Source organism: Lutra lutra, chromosome 8 (genome assembly GCF_902655055.1).
Source record: "Lutra lutra chromosome 8, mLutLut1.2, whole genome shotgun sequence".
Lineage (NCBI taxonomy): Eukaryota > Metazoa > Chordata > Mammalia > Carnivora > Mustelidae > Lutra > Lutra lutra.
Genome location: NC_062285.1, coordinates 125,518,140 through 125,540,181, shown reverse-complemented (window position 1 = coordinate 125,540,181; position 22,042 = coordinate 125,518,140). Strand labels below are relative to the sequence as shown.

The 22,042-nt window shown below is 37.0% G+C and overlaps 1 protein-coding gene and 1 long non-coding RNA gene across 6 annotated transcripts in view; one reads left to right on the top strand and one right to left on the bottom strand.

Moving 5' to 3' along the window:
* Positions 1 to 16,817, top strand: part of IGF1 (insulin like growth factor 1) — a 78,857-nt gene extending 62,040 nt beyond the window's left edge. For all 4 annotated transcript variants that reach the window (XM_047741231.1, XM_047741230.1, XM_047741228.1 and 1 more), the window contains one exon: positions 10,186 to 16,817. In XM_047741231.1, the coding sequence (XP_047597187.1) occupies positions 10,186 to 10,245 (60 nt within the window). In that variant the 3' untranslated portion in view covers positions 10,246 to 16,817. The remainder of the gene's footprint in view (positions 1 to 10,185) is intronic.
* LOC125106741 (uncharacterized) overlaps positions 5,510 to 22,042 on the bottom strand; it is a 134,427-nt gene continuing 117,894 nt past the window's right edge. Inside the window, exons 8-9 of one of the 2 annotated variants that reach the window (XR_007129415.1) lie at positions 20,105 to 20,218; positions 5,510 to 5,570 (exon numbers count right to left, since the gene is read on the bottom strand). This is a non-coding gene — a long non-coding RNA (uncharacterized LOC125106741). Of the gene's footprint in view, positions 5,571 to 7,797; positions 7,984 to 20,104; positions 20,219 to 22,042 lie in introns of those variants that run through there. The other variant, XR_007129416.1, reaches the window with a different exon arrangement.

Here is a 22,042-nt window from a genome sequence, read left to right as displayed (position 1 = left end):
AGAGCCCCTATCCCCTCCCTTCACCCCTTGACCACCCTCCCACCAACCACCAACAGGAAATAATGTTTTCTTAAGTAATAACATTTTGCAATTTCTCAAGTCCATTAACATCCATGGAGAAAGATGAGGTCTATTCTCTTACTTGTCTGTGTGAAGGGAATAAGTCTTTTTCATTATTTAATAGGTAACAGGGAGCTGACTTTTAATCCAAGGGCAAATTTGATAGTTTGAAGTTAAAGTGGTGGACACCTTTGGTAGCAATAAGAAGATAATTGTTTAGACAAAGCAGGATGCCCTTTTATGAGAATAGGGATTTGGGGTGAATCGTTTTCCCAAAATTTTTGGTAAATACAATTTCTTGCTTTTCTTTCAGTGAAGAATTCCTCAGGTTATATGCTCATCAAAATGATTAAAAGCCCAGCTACTAACTGATATGAAAATCAGTGACAGTATTTATTGACCTAAGCAAGATAAATCCACTTGTAAAGAAGGAGCAGGTGAAGTTAACAAATCTTCTTCAGTGGCCATTAAACTTCCAGGTCAAAAACAGTTCTCCATCCTTAGGGTGCTAACTGAAATTTGAGCACCTTTCCCTGATGTCCACATGTTTGGGGTTCATCTTTGATGGGACTCTTTAATGCCCTTAGAGCTACCTCACTTTTATCCAGCAACCAAAAGAGATTATTTAGAAATACTGACTTATGTTTAAACTCAAAAAGAGAGAAATAGAAATTGACAATAACAGGGAAATTATGCAAGATGTAGGACAATGGACCTGTAAATCCATACCTGGTACTTCTAGTGAACGGCCAGGAAAGTTCTCACCATATACTAGAAGCTCAATTACAGATCTGATGGGATATTGCTAGATAAGTAACAAGAGCTAGAAAACATTTGGAAAATTCTTATCTTTATCTTGTTAGCTAATATGGTTATAGTCTTAAGACCCATTGGTCAGGAAACTAACTCTCTTGAAAAGTGGAAGTTTGATAGAAAAAAGAATGACTCCAACTAATTTTAATTCTAAATGTCCTTGCTGGTAATTTACAATCTATAATTAACTATAGAAAATAGTTTTGAGGAGAAAGGGATTCTTTTCTCTACTTTCTTCATGTGTATGTGTGTGTTTATGTGTGTTTATATAGTTTTGTGTTATAGCATTGTTGCAACCACTAGGGATTTGGAGTGAATCACTTTCCAAATATAGGTAAATACAGAATCTTGGCTTTTCTTTCAGAGAAGGCAAATTCTTATGTGAAACTAATCATCCTTCAGGAGAAATCACATTATTCCTTTATCTTCTCAAAGGCCCAGGTTTAATCCTAAATTAAATATTATCCAGGAAATAATGGGAACATTGTTGAAGGGCAGAAAGGAGTCACTTTTATTTCTATTGTATATTCTAAAGGTCCATGTTTTTCAGCTACTTCCAATCTGATCTACAGAGAGAGAGAATGGCTCTATAGATCAGAAAACAGAAACTTTCACATAGAACTAATTTGCAACTTTAGAAATTTTGAGGTCTCATTCTTGACCCAGCATAATCATAGCTCAGTGCATCCAACCTGCCTTCATTCCAGCATCCCCTGCCCCTACTTCTATTAGAGATTGCGGTTATTGGCAAAAAACAATTCAGTGCCTTTTGTACCACTTTCCCCTTCCATAACCATAAAATTCTAACTTCCTCAATTCACTCTGGCATACATACACTTCTGTTCCCATTGGATCATATGAAGTTACATACATTTATTTGAGTAGACATGTATCACTATCTCTCTGGAAAGAAAGTGGCAATGATTTATACCATCCTACATGGTTTTTCTAACTAGTAAGGTCAGAATTTCTATAGGAAGGTGGGATGTTAAAAGCAAGAACTATGAAAGACTAAGCATGATGGCAGTTCTGTCTGGTAAAATAACCCTGAAGTTCCCACTGAGAGACCAAGAGATTTTACGTCAAACCCAAACTGACTAAGTGGCCCATTCTTCTAAGATGAGATTCTTATGCCAAAAATTTTTATAAAATTCTGTGTAAAATATATAAATGTTTATATGGGGCTTTCTGTCTGGCCAGATCCAGGAAGTCAAGTAATCAAAGACCAACTCAAAGATCCCTGCCACCTGCGAAAATACAATGTGCTCTTTTCACAGCTATAAATAACAATTATGACAGACAAAAATTTCAAATGATTAGGTGGCAAGATTAGATGCAGGTTGAGGGTTAAGGATTTCTTGTGACTGTTGTAGACTTGGGACTATGCAATATTTATGTCATGGTGTGAGTGTGGCATGCTTGAATAGTTCCAGGAGGCATTGTAGGACTAGAAAATAAGGAAAACATAAATGAATCAATAAATATATAGCATTATTACTGTCACTTTGTCAATATCGGTTGACTTGGGCCGATAGGTTGGATGTTCTGGTTGGTCTTTCTGCAAATAATGACATTTATTTCCTTCTTCAAATGAATATTAGGATAGAGACAGAAGTGATTTTGGCACAATGAAGCAATTCTGATTTCTAAAAACTATATACATGCATGAATTGTTCTTGCGCCATTTTCTGTCTTGGAAAAGCTCCCCTGGCACCATGCATGTTTACTTTTATATGCTGAAAGGCTCCCATCAACCTCAAACAGATGCAAATCACTTTAACTTGTCATAGTGTTATTTTGTTCATCCTAAAAGTTCAGACAAGTCTTCCAAACTTCCAAAATTTCTCTCAATTCAGCGAGGAGGAAAATTTAGAGCACAGAATTTGAGTGTTCTGCCCAGATGTGTCACACACACAAAGAATGATGGAGGAAGGCAACACCCTTTCCTACCGATCCCTGTGAACTCATCACTATGGGCGTTGAAATGACACCAAAAGATACAACCCTGGGCCTCACATCTCCTCAGAACATAGCAATATAAATCACTTCATACACTACTTTAAATATTCCAGCTTAAGTTGTATGTCAGATGTATGGCATTTTGGAGGCTTGAGAAAAAAAATAGTCAAATCTAGTTTTTAGGTAAAAATGTGCTGAAACTTTAGCACATATCAGTGAAATTGCTAGAATGTGGTGTTTCACTTGAAAATACCACAACATTTGAACCTTTTAGCAATTCCAAAATCAAACTCCCTCTGGGGAAGATAGTGTGCTTAAACTTTTTTTTTTTAATTTAAAAATGTAACACAAACACAAACAGCTAACTAAACAAGCTGCCCATAAAATCAACAGTCTAAGCAGTCTGAACCCTGAAGTGTTTTACAACATCCTTCAAGACTATTAAAGGCAATGTAAATACCTCTTGCCCACAAAGGAAAATACCCTTCAGCACTTTTTTTTTCCTTTCTTTTTTTTCCAGGCTTTTAAACAATTTTGGTAGTGATTTCTTACATCACAAACAGAAATTTCTGAAGTAGAGTCAGGTGGTATCCTTTGAAGAGTAAGAAAGTTGCTAAATCTGCATAATCCATGAATAATTATGGGACAAATATAAATTCCCTAAATCCTAGGGATTCCTAGGGATGCACCAGTCTCTAGAAAAAAGAAGTATACATCTGGTATCCCAGCATTCAAGGGAGCCCTGAGCACTCAGTAAGTAGGTTCCCTTTCTTCAGCCAGGAAAGGCAACACTCTCCTATGGGATGTGCTTTGATACCAGTAACTATAAAAGGTTAGTGGGCAGTAAGAATAGCTGGTATTTATTAAGCACATGCCCTGTGGTAAGGATTATATTAATTATTTCAGTTAATCTTCATCATTAGTATATAGGGTAAATATTAAAATTATCCCCATTGTAGAGATTTAAAAACTTGGGCTAAGTAAGGCTAAATGTCTTACCAAGGTCTTGCTCTAACAAATGGCCAGACCAGAATCTAAACTCAAGATGGACTCCAGCGTGTTAACCATGCACTGCACTCTCTTTTCTGCATTTTTTCACTGATACTTCTTGTACCATAACCCAGCAACTGTAAGTCCCAAAATAGGAGGGGGCTCTGTGCTATTTGTCTCCATAAAGAGCACAGCAAAAAGTAGGAAGCCATGCAAGGGTTGCTATTTAAACTCTATTCTACTACTTCTATAGAAAAATTAAAACAATTTAGCCAGCTTTTCCTGGTTTGCTATGTTTGTTCAAAGCACCGTGCCTCTGGGGAGGATATAGAGGTGAAGGAAACATGTTACCTGCCCTCAAGGTGCTTACTTTTCAGTGGGGAAACACAACATACAATTTACTCTACAACACATCAATGCTTTAACAAAGATAGAGGCAGAGTGGACTCTGATAGCACTGAAGCCTGAGCAAACTGATGTTGCTAATAAATAACTTCACAGAATGGATCAAAATCAAGGGCTCTTGAAAGAGTAGGCTCTCTCACATGCAATAATGTCAGGTAAATGTGTAAGGGTGATCACCTGCACTCATAACAACATTATGAGGTGGGTGCTCTTATCCAGCCCTTTCATTTTACAGAAGAGGAAACAGAGGAGAGAACAATGTAATGATTCTTAAGGTCCTTAATTCCTGTGTGGGGAGGTAGGATCCAAACTAGGTATGTAAGCCCAGGTCTTTGGGGAAACAGATGAGATAGGGTTAAATGAGCAGGATATTATTAGGGGAAATACCCATGTGAAAGAGGAGAGGAACTGGGAAGTCTGGGCAAGCCATCAGAACACAACATAAGTCTGACCTCAAGTGAAGGAGAAGGGCAGGCAGAGATAATGTTGGGTGAAGTGTCTTGGACTGCTGTACAGTCTAAGGAAACACTCAGAAAAGCCACTGGGTAGAACTTAAATCAAAAGTTTGGCAATAGAAGAAATCTTATGTTTCCCAGGAATGGGTCTACCTTATATTCTCACCATACTCAGTCTTGGCATTAGAGAAGATGCCAGCTCTGGGCCATTCACCATTGCCAGAGAAAAGGGTCTTATTGGGAAAAAATGGCCATTCCCACCATAACCAGAGAAAAGGCAGGATGAGGTAATTTCCAGAAAAAAAAAGAAAGAGTCTAAGCAGAATGACATTACATTCAGTCTATATAACTTTTACTTTGTTGAAGAGGCAACTATCCCACCAGGGATATCCCACAAGTCTCTTGAAATGTGCACATTTGTCCTTTGGTTTTAAAAGTCACATCCCAAAGCACCAAGTAGTTCTCATGACACTTACTCTCTTGGCTCCCAGAGATGAAAGTCTGACCCAACTCTCCTGGAATTGGAACTTGTGATTCCTGAAGTAAAGAGATAATCAAGTTGATACTGAAACATCTAAATTGTCCTCCACAATTTCATGTGTCTCCAGACCAAACCAGCAAAATAGCTAAAGTACATCCACTGTATTATATATGTTAATTGCTCTTCCCCCCCCCCCCCCCCCATTTTGCTCTTTTTAGGAGAAGGTCAATGCTGAGTTAGGACTTTATGCTACACAATAGGCTGCTAATATTCCATGCTGGACAATATTTTCCTAGCATTTCTTACAGGGTGCCAGGCTTTTATTAGACTTTATGTCATATAATACTTCCTTGTTTGGAGTAGTTGAGATGGAAACACAGTCTATTGAAAATGTCACTGCTTCCTCTCTGAAATTTAAAGAGACTATTATCATCCTTCTTTTAGATACTGTTTCTCAGGCAAAATCTCATAAAGATAGGTTGGGCAAAAAGAAGGGCTTATAGTATCCACAGGGTTAGCTTTTGCTAAATGAATAGTGTGCTACTAGATTCCTATCAATAATAATATAAATGGGTCCTAGCTCACTCTTGTGGTAAGGAACGGTACCCCTCCATAATTTAGAGTCTTGCCTTACCCTCTAAACAAGAATATACCACCATCTGGGATCACGGGCAGCTTATAACACTGTTAATTATTATTATTGTTGGAAAGATATTTGGACCTTGAAGCACCCGATAATGTTTTATCTTTCGGGGAAACAATATGGTAGAATGGCTAACTGGTAAGTTCCAGAATCAGAAAAAAACTGGCTGTTTAGTTTTTCTTTCCTTTTTTTTTTTTTAAAGATTTTTATTTATTCATTTAACAGACAGAGATCACAAGTAGGCAGAGAGGCAGGTAGAGAGAGAGGGAGCAGGCTCCCCACTGAGCAGAGAACCCTATGCAGGGCTTGATCTCAGGACCCTGGGATCATGACCTGAGCCGAAGGCAGAGGCTTTAACCCGCTGAGCCACTCAGGCGCCCTTGGCTGTTTAGTTTTTCTAAACTTCAGATTCCTTAAAGGTAAAATGAGCAAGACATAGTATCCATCTGCAAGAGAACTAAAAGAATTAAATAAGAAAAATATGTGAAATTAGCATATGTAATATAGTGTCCAGCCCTGAGAGATAGAACTATCTTATTAAAATAATAAGTTGTCTAATTATTAGTCCTAGGTCTCTCAGTTTGTTATTATGTGACCTCAAGCAAGTCACCAAATCTTAGCATGCCTTAGGTTATAAATAAGACTGATCCCAATATCGTGTTACTGGTGATTACCGTATAAACTACACAGTGTCTGCAAATGTTAATCAAGGTTATTGTGTTACTGCCATTGTTATTAGCTCTCAGTGATCTTTTTAATCAAAAAGTTTGTGGATTGCTTTCCTTTGTAAAGCCAGGAGCTAGGATAAGAGCCAAGAGACAATAGGAGAATGTGAATGTCATGTAATACCTCAGGACATTTTCCAGCTTCCTAAATATCTGAGTATGGTACACAATGTATTATAATGTATATCACAAATTAAGATGTTCCAAAACTTTTTCCCTGATGAGTTGGTTAAGGTTTCCTTCAGAATGATAAATTTTCTCAATCAACCTGAGTGAGCTAGAGGACCAACATTTTTTTGAAATAATCTTACCTTCCCTGGTGTCAATAGGAAACAGTATTTACTCACTACTGTTTTCCTTTCAAAAATCTGCCTAGTTGCATACTAGAAACAGTTTCAGCTGGTTTGTTTGTCTTGGACAAGCTGTTGAAGTGAAAAGTTTTTGCTTGGCTGAATGTGGGACAGTTTCATAACCCTCAAGAAGTGCATTGAAGGTGGGTGCCAGCTCAGGCTACTTCTAACATGCCTCCACTTGCTGCCCATTGTCAAGGGTGGCCAGCGTAATTAAATTAAGACAATGAGCAAAGCAACAGATGCGACTGGGACCAAATCTCTGAGTGCTTTTGTTTTGTCACTGCCATTGTCTGCAACAAGGAAGTCACATGTGAGAGCCTGGGAAGGGAGCCAAATGCAAACCAGACAACATCCCAGCTGGGTTTGAACGGCCTCCACCTTACCGTGTATGCATGGGAACCATGCTACTTGGAGCAGTGTCTGCTCCACCCAAGTGAGTTTCTGCCCATGGCTTTGCTGCAAGCCCGAAACAGACTCAGAAGAAATACACCAGAGGATCCCTGTGCTCAGACTGACACTTCACCTCTGCTTTGAGAGAAAAGAAGAATCTGTTGGGGGAAAGGATAAGATCCGTATGGTTGACCAATCTAACATCAATTCTTTTTGCTACAGCCCTCATGAACTTGAAGAGGGACGGACATAAAGAAGATACCTGAACTTTTTCTTCTGTAAATCTGGGGTTTAAACATCTCTGGATGTTTAAACTGGAGACTAAACAGTTTAGTTTCGATGTTTATATGTTTAGACTGGAGATTAAAGATTAATCATCTTTTAATTTGTTACTATTTCATTCTTGAGTATTTCTCTTAGTGTGCTCCTTATCCAGATACTTAAAAACTTCTTTTTCTAAGCTGGTATGGATGTTAAAGAGAAAACAGAGCAAAATCAAATTAGCATATTTTTAGATCTGTTATTTAATTTGATTAGTAGTTTTGTAGAGAGGTGGTATCCATAATAATGACCATTTGGGGGTTTTGATGAGCCAAATACCATCTGCAGGGTCCATTGCATACTAAACAGAAAAGTTTCAAGGAGTTTGAGACAATAGTGATCCAAATCTGTAGCTCCATTTTTTTTCTTTCATTTTTCAGGAGAACTCCTTTAAGAATGCAGAATAACATGTAAGATTAGGAATATAAATTTACCGGTAGCTTAACAGGGATGCTTTATATAGTTACAAATGCATGTTAAGTGGACTTGGTAAAATTGTATGATATCTGGGGGGAAAGTGCCAGTATTTTAAACAGATGCATTTCAAGCTATCCTATACAAATGCCAAACTTCTTCCCACAAGTTTTCAATGGCCACTGAGTTAGTTACTTTAATAAACATATTTACACAGCAACACTATCTTCTTTCTATTTAGTCAGTACAGGATATTGACCATCAACTTATAAAGTGCTAACTAGCTTTTTTGAAGAACTTGATGATAACTCCAACATTCTACGCAGAGCTGAAAAATACGTGTAAGAAAAATTACCAAATCCCAATGGGCCTCTGCCAGTAGGTATTATTTCCAGGGACCATAGTTGATTCTGTCCCAGCTTCTCACACCCTGCAGGCTCAGGACTAAACATTTTCCAAAGTCCCTTACAATGACCTATAAGTTCCTAAGAATGATTGGGTTGAGAGGTCATTACCTCAGCCAGAGGAAAAATTTGGAGATTCCAGACACCATAGTGAAAACTCTTGTTTTTGGTCATGATGAAAACATGTTCTGAGAGAAAGCGATATTGGGGATTCTTGAACTTCATTCTGTACCAATAATGATTCATTATGTCCTCCACTAAGGGCCTCCTGGCTAGAGGTAAAACCAAGAGAAAAAAGCACCTTATATTCATGCATACAGATGCCATTTCCTCCTGTATTTAATACACATCTTATTTGTATAAATACACTTTTCTATTTAAATATATTCAAGTATAAAACAATAACTATAGGAAAAGTATAATGACTTGAAATACACTTTTCAATTTAAATATATTCAAGTATAAAATAATAACTATAGGAAAAGTATAAGGACATTATTAGACAGTCATTATAGTCATTTAATTCATTCTATAGCTATTTATTGAGCAACTGCAATATTCCAGGCTTTGTTTTAGACACAGGGATATAACAGTGAAGAAACAGATGGGTCTCTAATATATAGGGCTTCTATTCTAAGCAAAACTCAATATTCCTTGGATGGTAACAGCATTGCTTGCAGATAAATGAATGGTAGCACCAAAACAAGGAACCCAGAGTTTCTAGTCTAGGAATGGTTTCTAATGAAGATGAAATAATAATAATAATGACTAAATAATAATAATATTAATAATAATAAAAATAAATTGTTAAGTAGTGCTTACCATGTGCCAAACCCATTATAAATCTTTTGGGGTACTAATTCTTTAATTCTTAATCCTATAAGGTAGGAACTATTATTATGCTAGTTTATAGATGAAACTGAGACACAAGAGATTGCCATTTGCACAAGTTCACGTAACTAAAACTGAATGAGTCGGGATTTGAACCCAGCTCAGTATATCTGTGATTTACAGATTCTAAGTCAATTATAAAACATCCCAATCTTTTACTTCTAAAACTCTCCCTCTCTCCATAGGAAGAAAAGAAAAAAATGAAAAATGTCTTCTTTTTACAAAAATTAAACCCCCCAAAATGCACTAAAACAACAGAGGATGATCCCAGAATGTGTTGTGGTTTTTTTTTTCCCCCTCTTAGTAGGAAAAGATGCCACAGGTCAGAATTCTGGATTTTTCAGAGTCTCCTTCTGGTCAACAAATCTGTGATAGCGGCGGGTGAATAGAAACACACTTCTGTGTGATTATAAGGCAATCTCTAGTCCCCATGACACCAAGGGCACATAAAAGTAACCTAACTTTCACTAAACTGAAAACTAAAGGCCTATTTACATATGTCTTTCTTAGAAAAAAACAAACAAAAAAAAAAACTGGCCCAAGTTCTCTTGAGATTGACTGATGAGGCATCAACTATGAAAGGTTGAGACTCAGTGTTAGAAATGGATGGGGGCGCTCCTGGGTGGCTCAGTGGGTTAAAGCCTCTGCCTTCGGCTCAGGTCATGATCCCAGGGTCCTGGGATAGAGCCCTGCATTGGGCTGTCTGCTCAGCAGGGAGCCTGCTTCCTCCTCTCTCTCTCTCTCTCTGCCTGCCTCTCTGCCTACTTGTGATATCTCTCTCTGTCAAATGAATAAATAAAATCCTTAAAAAAAAAAAAGAAATGGATGGGGAGGGCACATAAAACTTCAAGTTAATGTCACTTTTTCTCCCTTATTTTTAGGAAGTACATTTGAAGAACGCAAGTAGAGGGAGTGCAGGAAACAAGAACTACAGAATGTAGGAAGACCTTCCTGTTTTGTGAAGAATGACATGCCACCGGCAGGATCATTTGCTCTGTAGGAGTTACCTGATAAACACCAGAAGACCTACCAAAAAATAAGTTTGATAACATTTCAAAAGATGGGCATTTCCCCCCAATGAAATACGCAAGTAAACATTCCAACATTGTCTTTAGGAGTGATTGTTAAAAGCTTTGCACCTTGCAATAATGGTCCTGGAGTTGGTAGATTGCTGTTGATCCTTTATCCATAATGTTCTATAGAGAAAAATATATATATAAATATATCTTAGTCCCTGCCTCTCAAGAGCCACAAATGCATGGGCGTTGTATAGATCCCGTTGCACTAAATTTGTTCCTGAATCTTGGCTGCTGGAGCCATTCATTCAGTAGTCTTGTCTAAGTGGTTTATTCTTTTTTTTTTTTTTAAATTTGCACTTCTTACTACGCAACACAGGCCATTTGTTTTACAGTGTCTGATATCTTGTTGTTTATCTCTACCCTCCACTTCATCATCTTATATTTGCCAAATTTGGCCTCCTCAAGAGCAACAACAAGCAGTCAAGTAGCACACCCGAAAGATTTTAACCCAAAAAATTCCATCTGTGGTATCTGTACCAAATATAAGTTGGATGCATTTATTTTAGACATAAAGCTTTATTTTTCCACATCTTGCTACAAAAAAAAAAAAATGCAAGTAGTTGCAATTTTGAGGCCAATCATTTTTAGGCATACGTTTTAAGCATAGAAAGTCTCAAACTCTCAACAGTTCCTTCAAATGATGAGTTAGTGTGCAACGTGATTAGTAACTTTTCTCTTTTTATTTTTTCCATATAGAGCACTATGTAAATTTAGCATATCAAGAATACAGGATATATCACAAACAGTATGTAAAACTCTGTTTTTTAGTACAATGGTGCTATTTTGTAGTTTGTTATACGAAAGAGTCTGGCCAAAACGGTAAAAGGTGAAAGCAAAACAAAAGAAGCCTGGAGCCAAAGATGACACAAAGGGGAAGGGTCCTAAAAATCCATCCATTTGGGAAAGAAGGCAAAATCCCCCAATGATGCCTTCCAGAAAAAATCTTAAGATACAAAGTCTGCTAATGCAAATTTGATTGGGGAGTCCAGAGAGGAGTAGAAAAGCAGAAGGCTAGGAATTTAATAGTCCTGGCTTTTATTTCTCACTAAAGGAACAAACATCTGCTGACTCTGTCACAGACTCACCACTGTGTGACTTTGGGCAAGTCACTTCACCTCTCTGTGCCTCAGTTTCCTCATCTACAAAATGGGGGCAAAACGCCATCTACCTACCTCACAGGGGTGGTATGAAGATTACAAAGATAAAGCTCCAGATTTCATCCTGGGTTGCTAGAAGGGCACAAGGTCAGAGCCCTTCAGTTGCTGGGTTGCAAAGAATTATAGAAACAACTCATTCATGGCATAGCTAGGAAACTGATCAGCCAAATGTTCCTGACATGATAATTCTTGTCAATGTAGCTATCCTTCTAACTATTCAACCATCCTAGTTAAAAGCTGCCAGCTCCATCTCTTTCAAAACCCTTTCAAAATAAGTAAGAAATATCTGATTTACAATTTGCTCTGAATTCTGCACTTGGATTTGTGAATACAAAGTGCAAAGAGAAAAAGGAAAAGAAGAAAAAAAAAATATTTCCACCAGTGAAAGAGCGACTATGCCATCTGTTAGCACTCACTGACTCTTCCAGGCAGTTACTAGTAACCTAGTAATACTTCTTATAATATTATAAATGATACTTTATTCATTTTGAACAATATAGTTCTCTTTCTCTTTCCCAAATTCTCTTTGGGCAATCTAAAAAAAATGGCCCAAGACTTCAAATATTGAAATAATATCTAATTCTAACAAATCACAAAATCACTTTCTTTAATAAATTTTGCTCTTACCCTTAGCTATATTTACATATACTTTTTTTTAATTTTTGTTAAAATATATTTGACTAGAGTTGCTAACTGAGAGGCAAAATTTTCCTTTAGAACTAGAAATTTTCCCTTATGTCTGCTTACCAGAGTGACCCCTGGCCCTCTGCAGATGCATCTTATCCATTTAACTGAAAATTGATATCAGGAAAATCCAACAGTGAGGACAGGCCCATGGTGACCTAGAAAATGTTTCCCATCTACATACTAAGATTTTCTTATTACAACAATGAATCATCCATCATTCACGTCTTTTTATCTGCTTTCAAACATTTTGGTGAAAAGCAACCAGGCCTGATTACTTCATGCAAATTGTATTTCTTTATTCTTGGAAATTGTGCATGGAAAACAAAAATAACATCTTTAGTTTGCATCCCACTGGTTCACCTCAAAGTTCAGAAACCAGAAAAAGTCTAAGACTTCCTAGATCTTCAAACATATGCAAAAAGAAGCCCTATGTGGTGGGTCCCCCTGCTCAGCCAGTAAGTGCTTAAACCCTCAGATCCTCAGCATTACTTGAATTGAGCACCTCTGGCATGCTGAGCAATGTTGTAATCACTACACACAAATGTAAAAGAAACTGGAAGTCATTTTTGCCCTTTATCTGTTTTCAGACCTTTGTGTTCTGTGGATTTAGATGCAGGACCTCCCTTTCCAAAATGACAGGCATTCTGCTTTTTATTTCTTGTTTTTCGTGTATACCTTTTAAAATTACTGTCTCCCAGCAACACTTTACATGCAATCCTCTGCAGACCTATGGGTTTCAAGACACAGCTGGATATAGTAATTCTAAGAATGTCTATGACTTTTTTTATTCATTTAATAATTCTATTCACAGCCAAAATTACCCTAGTGAGGAAAGCTTAAATATACAAAGCTATATTATTTTTAATTTTTTCTGACACATAATCCTCTCCAACTGTATTATAAATCAATGAGTAAAAATTTACTAATTATACTAACTCACTATCTAATTTTTAAATGCACTAAAACTAGAAGACAGATCAATGTAAAACTTCAAAAGTCAGTTGATCTACACACTACAGCAGAATGACCCGGGACCGATAGAAAGGAGCACCTAAAATTTCATATCTCAAAACTTTTATAACCTTTGCTTTGGATTTTTCAAATGAGGCAATTTCAAAAGCTTTATGAAAAAGCTGTAAATATCAGTAAGAATGAGCTTTCAGCTTACAGGCTTAGTTCTAATTTAACTGACAAAACTGAATGCCTAGATCAAATTTTGGTTCCCAGTTCCCCAAATAACATCACAGTATCTTTTGAACATTTTAAGGTGAGGAGGCTCCACTGAAAAAGTAAATGTATCCTTCCATCAGAATCCATTCTTCTAGAAATAAAAACTTGCAACACCCCCACACACAACCACCACGTGCACAAGCACGCGCACACACACACTCAACTTAAGAGAGCAATGGAATACCGAGAAGAAATCACTTCCCTGAAAAAACTTACTAGGAAAAAAAAAAAAAAAAAGCCTGGCCTCCCTTGGGAATCCATCCCCTTCTTGGAATGTCAATGTTTGTGTAGATGAAACCATCTCATGCACTGTGGCTCCAGGGTTTCTGTTACTAGTTTATACACTTGGGAGACTTCTTAAATGAAAGATGTAGCACATCTTGCTTTCCCATTTATTGTTTGGCCAGCTATGCCACTGTGGTGCTATTGTTTCTTTAAGAAAGTACTTGACTAAAAAAAAAAGAAAAAAAAAGAAAAAAAAGAAAATAAAAGAAAAAAAGAAAGCATAGACATATTTTTTTAAAGTATGAAAACAACAATTCTATAGATAGATGGCTTAATAAAATAGCATGAGGTCTAGTTACCACCACCTTTCAACTTTTTATCACTCACAAGTAGAGTACTGTTCACCAAATTGTGAGTTTGGGGGTATAGGGACAGAAAATGGAATTTTTGTAAAGTCAGAAGGCTCTGTTATTCTGCTGGCTCTCAAACTCAGCAAAATTAGCAATATGTTATCCAATCTGAACACCTCAATCAAGAGCATGGAGTATACATAAGGGAAAAAAAAAAAAAGGACCTTGAAGCAAACAGCAGAACAAAACGTGTTAAAGTTACTTATTGATTTTTGTGCTCTCTGCTCTAAAACAGATATTCAGCAATGGAGAAAATAAAAACAAAGAGAAAGAATGCATAGATTAAATCTGCTAAAAACAGCTTCTGCCACATCCCCCTTAAGTCATTCTTTGGCATTTACTGGTTTATAGAAGATACTCTCCCTTCAACTAAACATCTCAGAGCAGTAGCTCTCATAAAAAGCAATCACTGATCTCATTGGGAAGTGTTGGAAAGTATTTCCTTATGAGATGGGGGTTATCTACTGATAAGGAAAGAGAAGAATTTATGAGAAATCGTTGAAAGAGATGGCTAACAATCTGTGAAGATTTTTTGTTTTTATTTTTGTTTTGGGTTTTTTTTTCTGTTTTTTACTTTATACGGTCTTTATGAATATCTTAATGTTCAAAAATGACTTGGTTCTTTCTTCTTTTTTTTATATTGGAATGAGGGATGATAAGTTAAACCCACATAGACTCTTTAAAACTATAGGCTAGATAGAAGTGTATGTTTGACTTGTTGAAGCTATAATCAGACTATTTAAAATGTTTTTCCTATTTTTAATCTTTAAAGAGTGTACTAATTTATTAGAGACAGATCATGTTTGGCTCTCTTCATAAAAAAGAGCATTCTCATTTGAATCACCTGGGCTTTCCCTTCAATGTTTTCAAAAGATAAATCTGATTTATCCATCATTATGGTATCATTTATTTTAAAAATTTTTAATAGAAGAATTGTGGTTCTTTATGCCCCTCTCTTGCAATGATCATGAAGTTCAGAATATGAGGGAGCTAAAAACAAGAGGAAAAATTTGCTGATTCTTTGTTTTTGGTTTGTTTCAATGGTAGTGTTTAATCCTATAGTACATATTTGCTTATTGCTATTTTAATATTCTAAAAGACTTTCCTATTAGGTGTTAGAAACTGATACATAGATGTTTGTGTGATTTCTATTTAAAAAAAAAAAGGGAGATGAGAGGACTGTCTGAAACTTTAAAGTGCATATGGTACAGGATAAAGATACCAATTGAAATAACCAAGTCCTATCTAGAACAACACTTTTTTGGGGAAACCTCTCATATATAAGACAGAGGCCCAGGGAGTTTTTGAAACTGTCTCTTTTCCTCCAAGTGCTTATTTATTTAGTATTTGCCTCAAAATTTTATGGAGGGGTGACCAAACTTAAACCCTGGAATTAAAGGGACCTCTTTAAAATATATATATTTCACATGTTCCCTCCTAATTTACGATGACACATTGATCTTAAACATGGTCCCTCTTTCTCCCCATTCTTCAGCTGTCATTGGTAGGGTCTGAAGAAAAAAAAAAAGTGTTAACTTTAAAAGAGGAACACAAAAGTCCAAATGTTATTGCCTAATTGAAATGTGAGTTTAGATGGAGGTAGTTTCTCCTGCTTAATCCCTATTGAATCACCTGACATCTTCAGAATGACCTTTTGCAAGCCTTAGAATCTGCCTTTTATTTAATTGCCCAGGCCTACTGCATCCTAGAGGTAAATATTATTCATTTTCTTTTGGCCAAAATGCACTGATGTAAAAATAGGAAAAATAAAAAAACTCAAAAAATCCCTTCCAAGTCACCCACTGACCCCATTTACCTACCCAGAGCAAAGTCACTTCTGTTAATCCCTTAATCTGATTTTGTTTGGGTATTTATCTTGTACCTGCTGCTAAACACACTGCAGGAGGGACTCTGAAACCTTGAACTGTCTATTCACATCTCTTATCTGTGTCTGTGTATCATTAAAATGTCTATTCAAAAAATTAAAAAGTTTCAAACACCATGCAGCTTGTATTCAGTTTACATAAAGGCCCCAAATACCATGTTAGGTCTCCTGTTACTAAGAGTGAATGAACAATGAGAACTGGGATTACAACATGTGTTTTGCTTCATATGGTTTTATCACACTTACAGGCCAAGTGTGATAAATACACTTACAGACACTGAATATTTCCCTGTGACTTTGAAACCAGAAAATAATGATTGGTCATTCGTTATCTGTCTTAGTTCAAAAGCATATTTTTTATTAAATTAATTCTGTATTTGAAATCATTTTATTCATTTATAGCAGAGGAATATCAATCCTAATGACTTCTAAAACTGTAACTAACTGAATCATTATCTTACATTTACTGTTAAGTAAGCATATTTGGAAAAATGTATGGCTAGAGCGTCATAATAAAATGATATATCTTTCTTTAGTAATTACATTAAAATTAATCATATTTGATTAATTAGTTCTTTTGGACAATGTTGGTGTAATGTGTCATTCCTTAAGAATTCTGTCGTTATGTAGCATTTTTATTAATTGAGGTCACTGCAACAAATAAACAAGAAAACTTACCCAGAAAAATAAAAACTAATCATACACCAGAATGGAGATATCTTATAGAATTTACAGATTATATTTAAAAATAAATGTTTCAAAGAGCTTGTACAAACTATGTAAGAGATTTATGAATTGTACGATATATGTATTAACAATAAAGCAGGTGTAATTAACTGATGCCACTCACTGTAACCCAACAGTGAGTTATAATCCATGACACAAAGGGTCTGGGAAAAGATTTCCTATCAAACAGGGCACATAATACACAAATAGCATTCAATATTCACCCATATTGTGAGATTCCATAAGAATGTGGTCTCTTAGCACTGAGTTTTTATTTCAATAAATCTCGCTAAATCTTTGCTGAATATCAAACTCACAACAGCATTTGTAGAAGCACAGGGTGGAAAGATTAGTAATTTCCCTCTTGTTTGAAAGTATCTCATTCTATTTTCCTTTTCTTAAAACTTCCATGAAGTATTTGAAGTTACCTGAATGTAAAAAAGGCTCAGGAGACTTGTACTTGATTTTAAGGATTACTAGCAATACTAGTTCATTATTTTCCCACGTGCATCTCACCATGACTCCTGTAACTCCCTCAGAATTACCGCAGCTCTCCTTAACCCTATCCTCTAGACCTCCTTTCCTATTTGTGCTCAACATCTTGCTGCCTATGGCCATGAGCTTCTAACTGCATTGCTTCTCTTCCTAGACAATACTTTTCTCCCTTTAGCCACACTAGGCTAAACTGGGTGCAGCCTTTCACTCAAGGTTTTGGGAATGATGAAGTGGGAGGCAATTAAGCACGTGGCAAAAATTGGCTGCTAATGTCAAACATCACTATTAACTAAAATTCATTAAGGAATTTTGGCTGCTCATGTGCCTCTTGTCATTTTAGTAAGCCTCCTTCCTCCCCTCAGCAAACTGTCCCTGGAACTCTCCATCCTCTCCCTTAGGAAGAACTTGCAGGGAGTAATGGGGGTTAAGTGACTTGGGTGGCTCAGGCAGTTAAGAATCTGACTCTTGGTTTCAGCTCAGGGCATGATCTCAGGGTTTTGAAATCAAGCGCTCGGTGGGCCTCTTCACTGAACGTGGAGCCTGCTTAAGATTCTCTCTCTCCCTGTCCCTCTATCCCTCCCCCTTCCTAAAAATAAGGACATGCAAGGAAATCTATTTTGTTCTCCTGCAGAGCAATCTTGACCAACCCAGATTTACCCATGATGGGAGTGGGAGCAGGACCTGCTCACTTTTTATTACTGAATGTGCCCCAAAGATTATTTTTCCTAAAGAGAAAAGCAATTCTGTCCCTAAGAGGAATTCTGTCTTCCTTCTTTCATCTAAGTCAAATTGCAGCCTCTTTTAAAAAATGATATTTTTTCCTTCCTATAAGATCTATATGAGTGATAATTATGACCACCCCAACAATAATGGTTAATACTGCTGATTAATAATATTCAATTTGGGATGACTGGATGGCTCAGTTGGTTATACATGTGACTCTTGATTTTGACTCAGGTTATAATCTCAGGTTGTGAGATTGAGCCCATGTCAGGCTTCATGCTGAACATGGAGCCTGCTTAAGATCCCTCTCTCCTTCACACTCTGCCCCTTCCCATGGAAAACAAAACAAAACAAAACAAATAAAATAAAAATAGTATTTATATTTGCTGAGTACTTACTAGGGGTTAGTCACTATACCAAGTGGTTTACCTCTACTGCCTTATTAGTCTTTATAAAAATTATCTGAGCCAGGCACTATTATGAACCCTATTTTACAGGTGAGGAAATGGAGATTCAAAGACATTATGTAATTTGCTAAAGGTCACAGATAGGCAGGATGGGCTTGAATCTGGGTCTAAGGACATCAAACATGTGTTTTTACTACTTTGCCTTTCATGCCCCAATCCAAACACAAGGACAGTTCCAGATAGATACACTCCTATTAAAATGTGTTTTTACATGGTACAGGCAGAAATACAGGTAATTGCACCTTTGAGTGATAAACTATTCATGAATATTACATTATCAAGATAAATAAGCATTTTTGCTCAATAACCCATGTATCTAACTGGGCTTTCAACTTTACCTGCTGCCATTTCTCGGCTCCTTCACACTGCAATGTCAGTTCTTGGTATTCCTTCACATGGTGTATGTAATATCAGATGTTAAACAATCTCAGGAGGGACACCTGGGTGGCTCAGTTGGTTAAGCAGCTGCCTTCAGCTCGGGTCATGATCCCAGTATCCTGGGATCGAGTCCCACATCGGGCTCCTTGCTTGGCAGGGAGCCTGCTTCTCCCTCTGCCTCTGCCTGCCTCTCTGTCTGCCTGTGCTCGCTCTCACTCCTCTCTCTCTGACAAATAAATAAAATCTTAAAAAAAAAAAAATCTCAGGGTTCCTCGGTGAGGAGGTATGACTTTTGTCTTTACAGTCCAAAAATAAACCATTTCTACTTAAGTAAAACTAGAAGCTGATGATGAAGAAGCTTGCCAAGAGTTGTTCACTTGCCGGTTTGTCAAAGCCAGTGTGGTCTGAAGGAACTTAGTTGAATCAGGGCTTCCACAGACAAAAATGTAAATTTGGGGAGTCAATTTCATGAGACCCATGTTCTTATATCTCTGCCCTTCGAAAGGGCTTAGTTACCCCACTCTCAGGAGTTCCAGAGGGTATAATGCTAGCCCTACATGGCATTTTGGAAATGGGTAGGGACATTTGGGGTTGTCATTCATGGTAACTGAGGAAGGCATTATTGGCATTTAATTGGGCAGGGGGTTAGGGTTTCAGAAATCTTATGTAGATAACAAACTTATTTGTCATCAAACTTATTTATACAACAAACTTATTATACAACAAACTTATTTGTCATCGACTTATTTATAGCCTAAGCCTAGGCTATAACTCTAATTTACTTACAAACTCAAAGTATTTCTACATGATTTTAATATAAACGGAATTTTTCAGGAATGCAATTACCATGTTAAGAAAAAGGTGGTACTTTATTTCACTTGGAACTTTACCATGTGTTGTCCACAATTTTAGAACAAATAAATAAATAAAATCTTAAAAAAAAAAGGCAGACACAATTTTAGAAAAAAACATCATTGATGACAATGCTAATTGTGCTGCTTAAATCTCTCCATTCTCTGAGCAGATCAGTCTACTTGCAGCTGTCACATTCATGATTCTCCACCTAAGTGTAAACATCTGACCACTTCATTACATGTTCTAATAGAGTTGTGTCTGAGCCTTTTTATCTTATAATGCATATTTTCTTATTATAAACTGTTTTCATTTTAGTTCTCTTTTATATTATAGTTCAGGCATCATTTTGATTTTTATTGAAATTATATATGTCAGCATTATCTATAAATTTCTCTTCGGGACACCAGAGGATATATCATAAAATATTTGTTACATAAAGGAGAGCTTGGGTTTGATAGAAATGAACCACTGGTCTATACATACCAATTATGAACCTCCCTGGGTCATAATGACAGGTGGATGGCAGAGCCTTTGTCCTCTTTTCAGTGAGGCATCTTTAAAGTGTAAAGCTGAGCTGAAAGCTGGTATCTTCCTCACCTGTTTATGGATAGAGATTAAATCTCTTTGGGATCCAATAAAAGATAATGGTTATGGCTAATATAACATCTGGTTTCTAAATGTTCTTTCCTTCACCCTGTGATGAGATGAGATGATTCTAAAAAGAATAAAGCAATCAGTAAAAACAGAAACAGATGTAAATTGGATTTGAGACAATTGCAACAGTACATCAGAAATAAAATTCGACCTTGGATCTCAAGCAAAGTACGAAATGTGACCTATAAAGGAGGTCTCTCTCTCTCTTTCTCTCTCTCTCTCTCTCTCAAGATTTTATTTATTTATTTGAGAGAAAAAAAAAAAGAGCAGGGAGAGGTGCAAACAGAGATGGAGAGAGAGAAAATCTCAAGCAAACTCCACATTGAGCATGGAGTCCAAGGTAGGGCTCAACCTCAAGACCTGATATCCCAATATGAGATAAAACTAAGAGTCAGACACTTAACCAACTGAGCCACCCAGGCACCCCAGGAGGTTTCTCTTTCTAATGGCTACTACCAGGAAAGTTAAAACTGGAATACCTGTCCTATAATTTCCTAATTCTATTTTGTTTATTTAACTCAATGGCTCCGATTTAGCCCCCAGCCTCCTCCAGGGGAAATACTAATCTGTTTCTCCAAATGGCAGTTGGAGAGTGGGGGTGGGGAGGTCCTAGTTTCCATTCATGACTAGTCTCTATATAAGTGCAATGGCCGAATCCATCATTCTACTCCACAAATACGGAAATGTCCTTCCAACTCCAAATCTCTGAGAGAAGGAGAGAGAAAATGAAGAGAAAGTGATTGTTCCTCTAAAGAGGAAAGGAGACACAATGACAGAGGGAGAAATGATAGGGTTGGGCTCTGCCACCTTATTTGACCCAGAACTTCTAATTCAGCCCCCTTATAGAACCTAAAATACTCAAAGGCAGGGTTACTCAAGACCAAAACTCTCTCTGTATTTCTTTTGTCTCTCTCTGCTTTAAAGATCATTTGGAAATGGAAACCTGCCCATCCCCCTCCTATGGCCAAATAAATTTTCTTACACTGTTAATACTGATAAGTCCCTTCTGGTATCTCTAGACCTTACTGCCATAGTAAAAGGTACACTGAAATAATTTAATACATATTTAGGCTATAATATACTGGTCATTTATCTGTTTGCTCTCATATCCATTTCCCAACATTCCCTTCTTTGACTATGTTCATAAGTAACATTTCCCAGTCCCTGTGTTCTCTGGTTTCTGAGTAGGTTTGCCTAATAATAAGAGGCATGAAGGAAAGAAGCAGAGCAGGGGGAGGGAAGAAGCCAGGGTATTACCCCCATTTTCTCTCTCTGCTTCAAGTAGCATCTTTGGCAACAATGGCAGTTCCTCCCTCATGGACCCTGTCCCTGGAGAATCAGCACCCTGTCCCTGGAGGAAATCTAGACCTATCCATACAGTTTTTCTCAGTTGGGAACACCACCTCCTCTCTGGGTTTCTAGTCCTAGGGATGGTAGGGAATTCCTGATATTGATATCTGGGTTGACTCCCCTCTCCAATTTGTCTAATCATTTCTTCCATCGCTTGTATTAAATACCCTCTGTTTACATACCGAGAATGGTTTCTGTTTCCCTCAATGGACCCTAACTAATACCCAAAGGAATAACATAGTGGTAAGAAGCATGAGCACTGAAATCAGGCAGACATGGGTTGTGTTGTGGTTCTGACACTTCTGGTTGGAAGCTTTGGAAAATTAAAATAATTTCTGTGAGGCTGCTTCCTCTTTTGTAAAGTGATAATCATAATAACAATGTAATCTACCTCATATTATTTGAGGATTAAACATG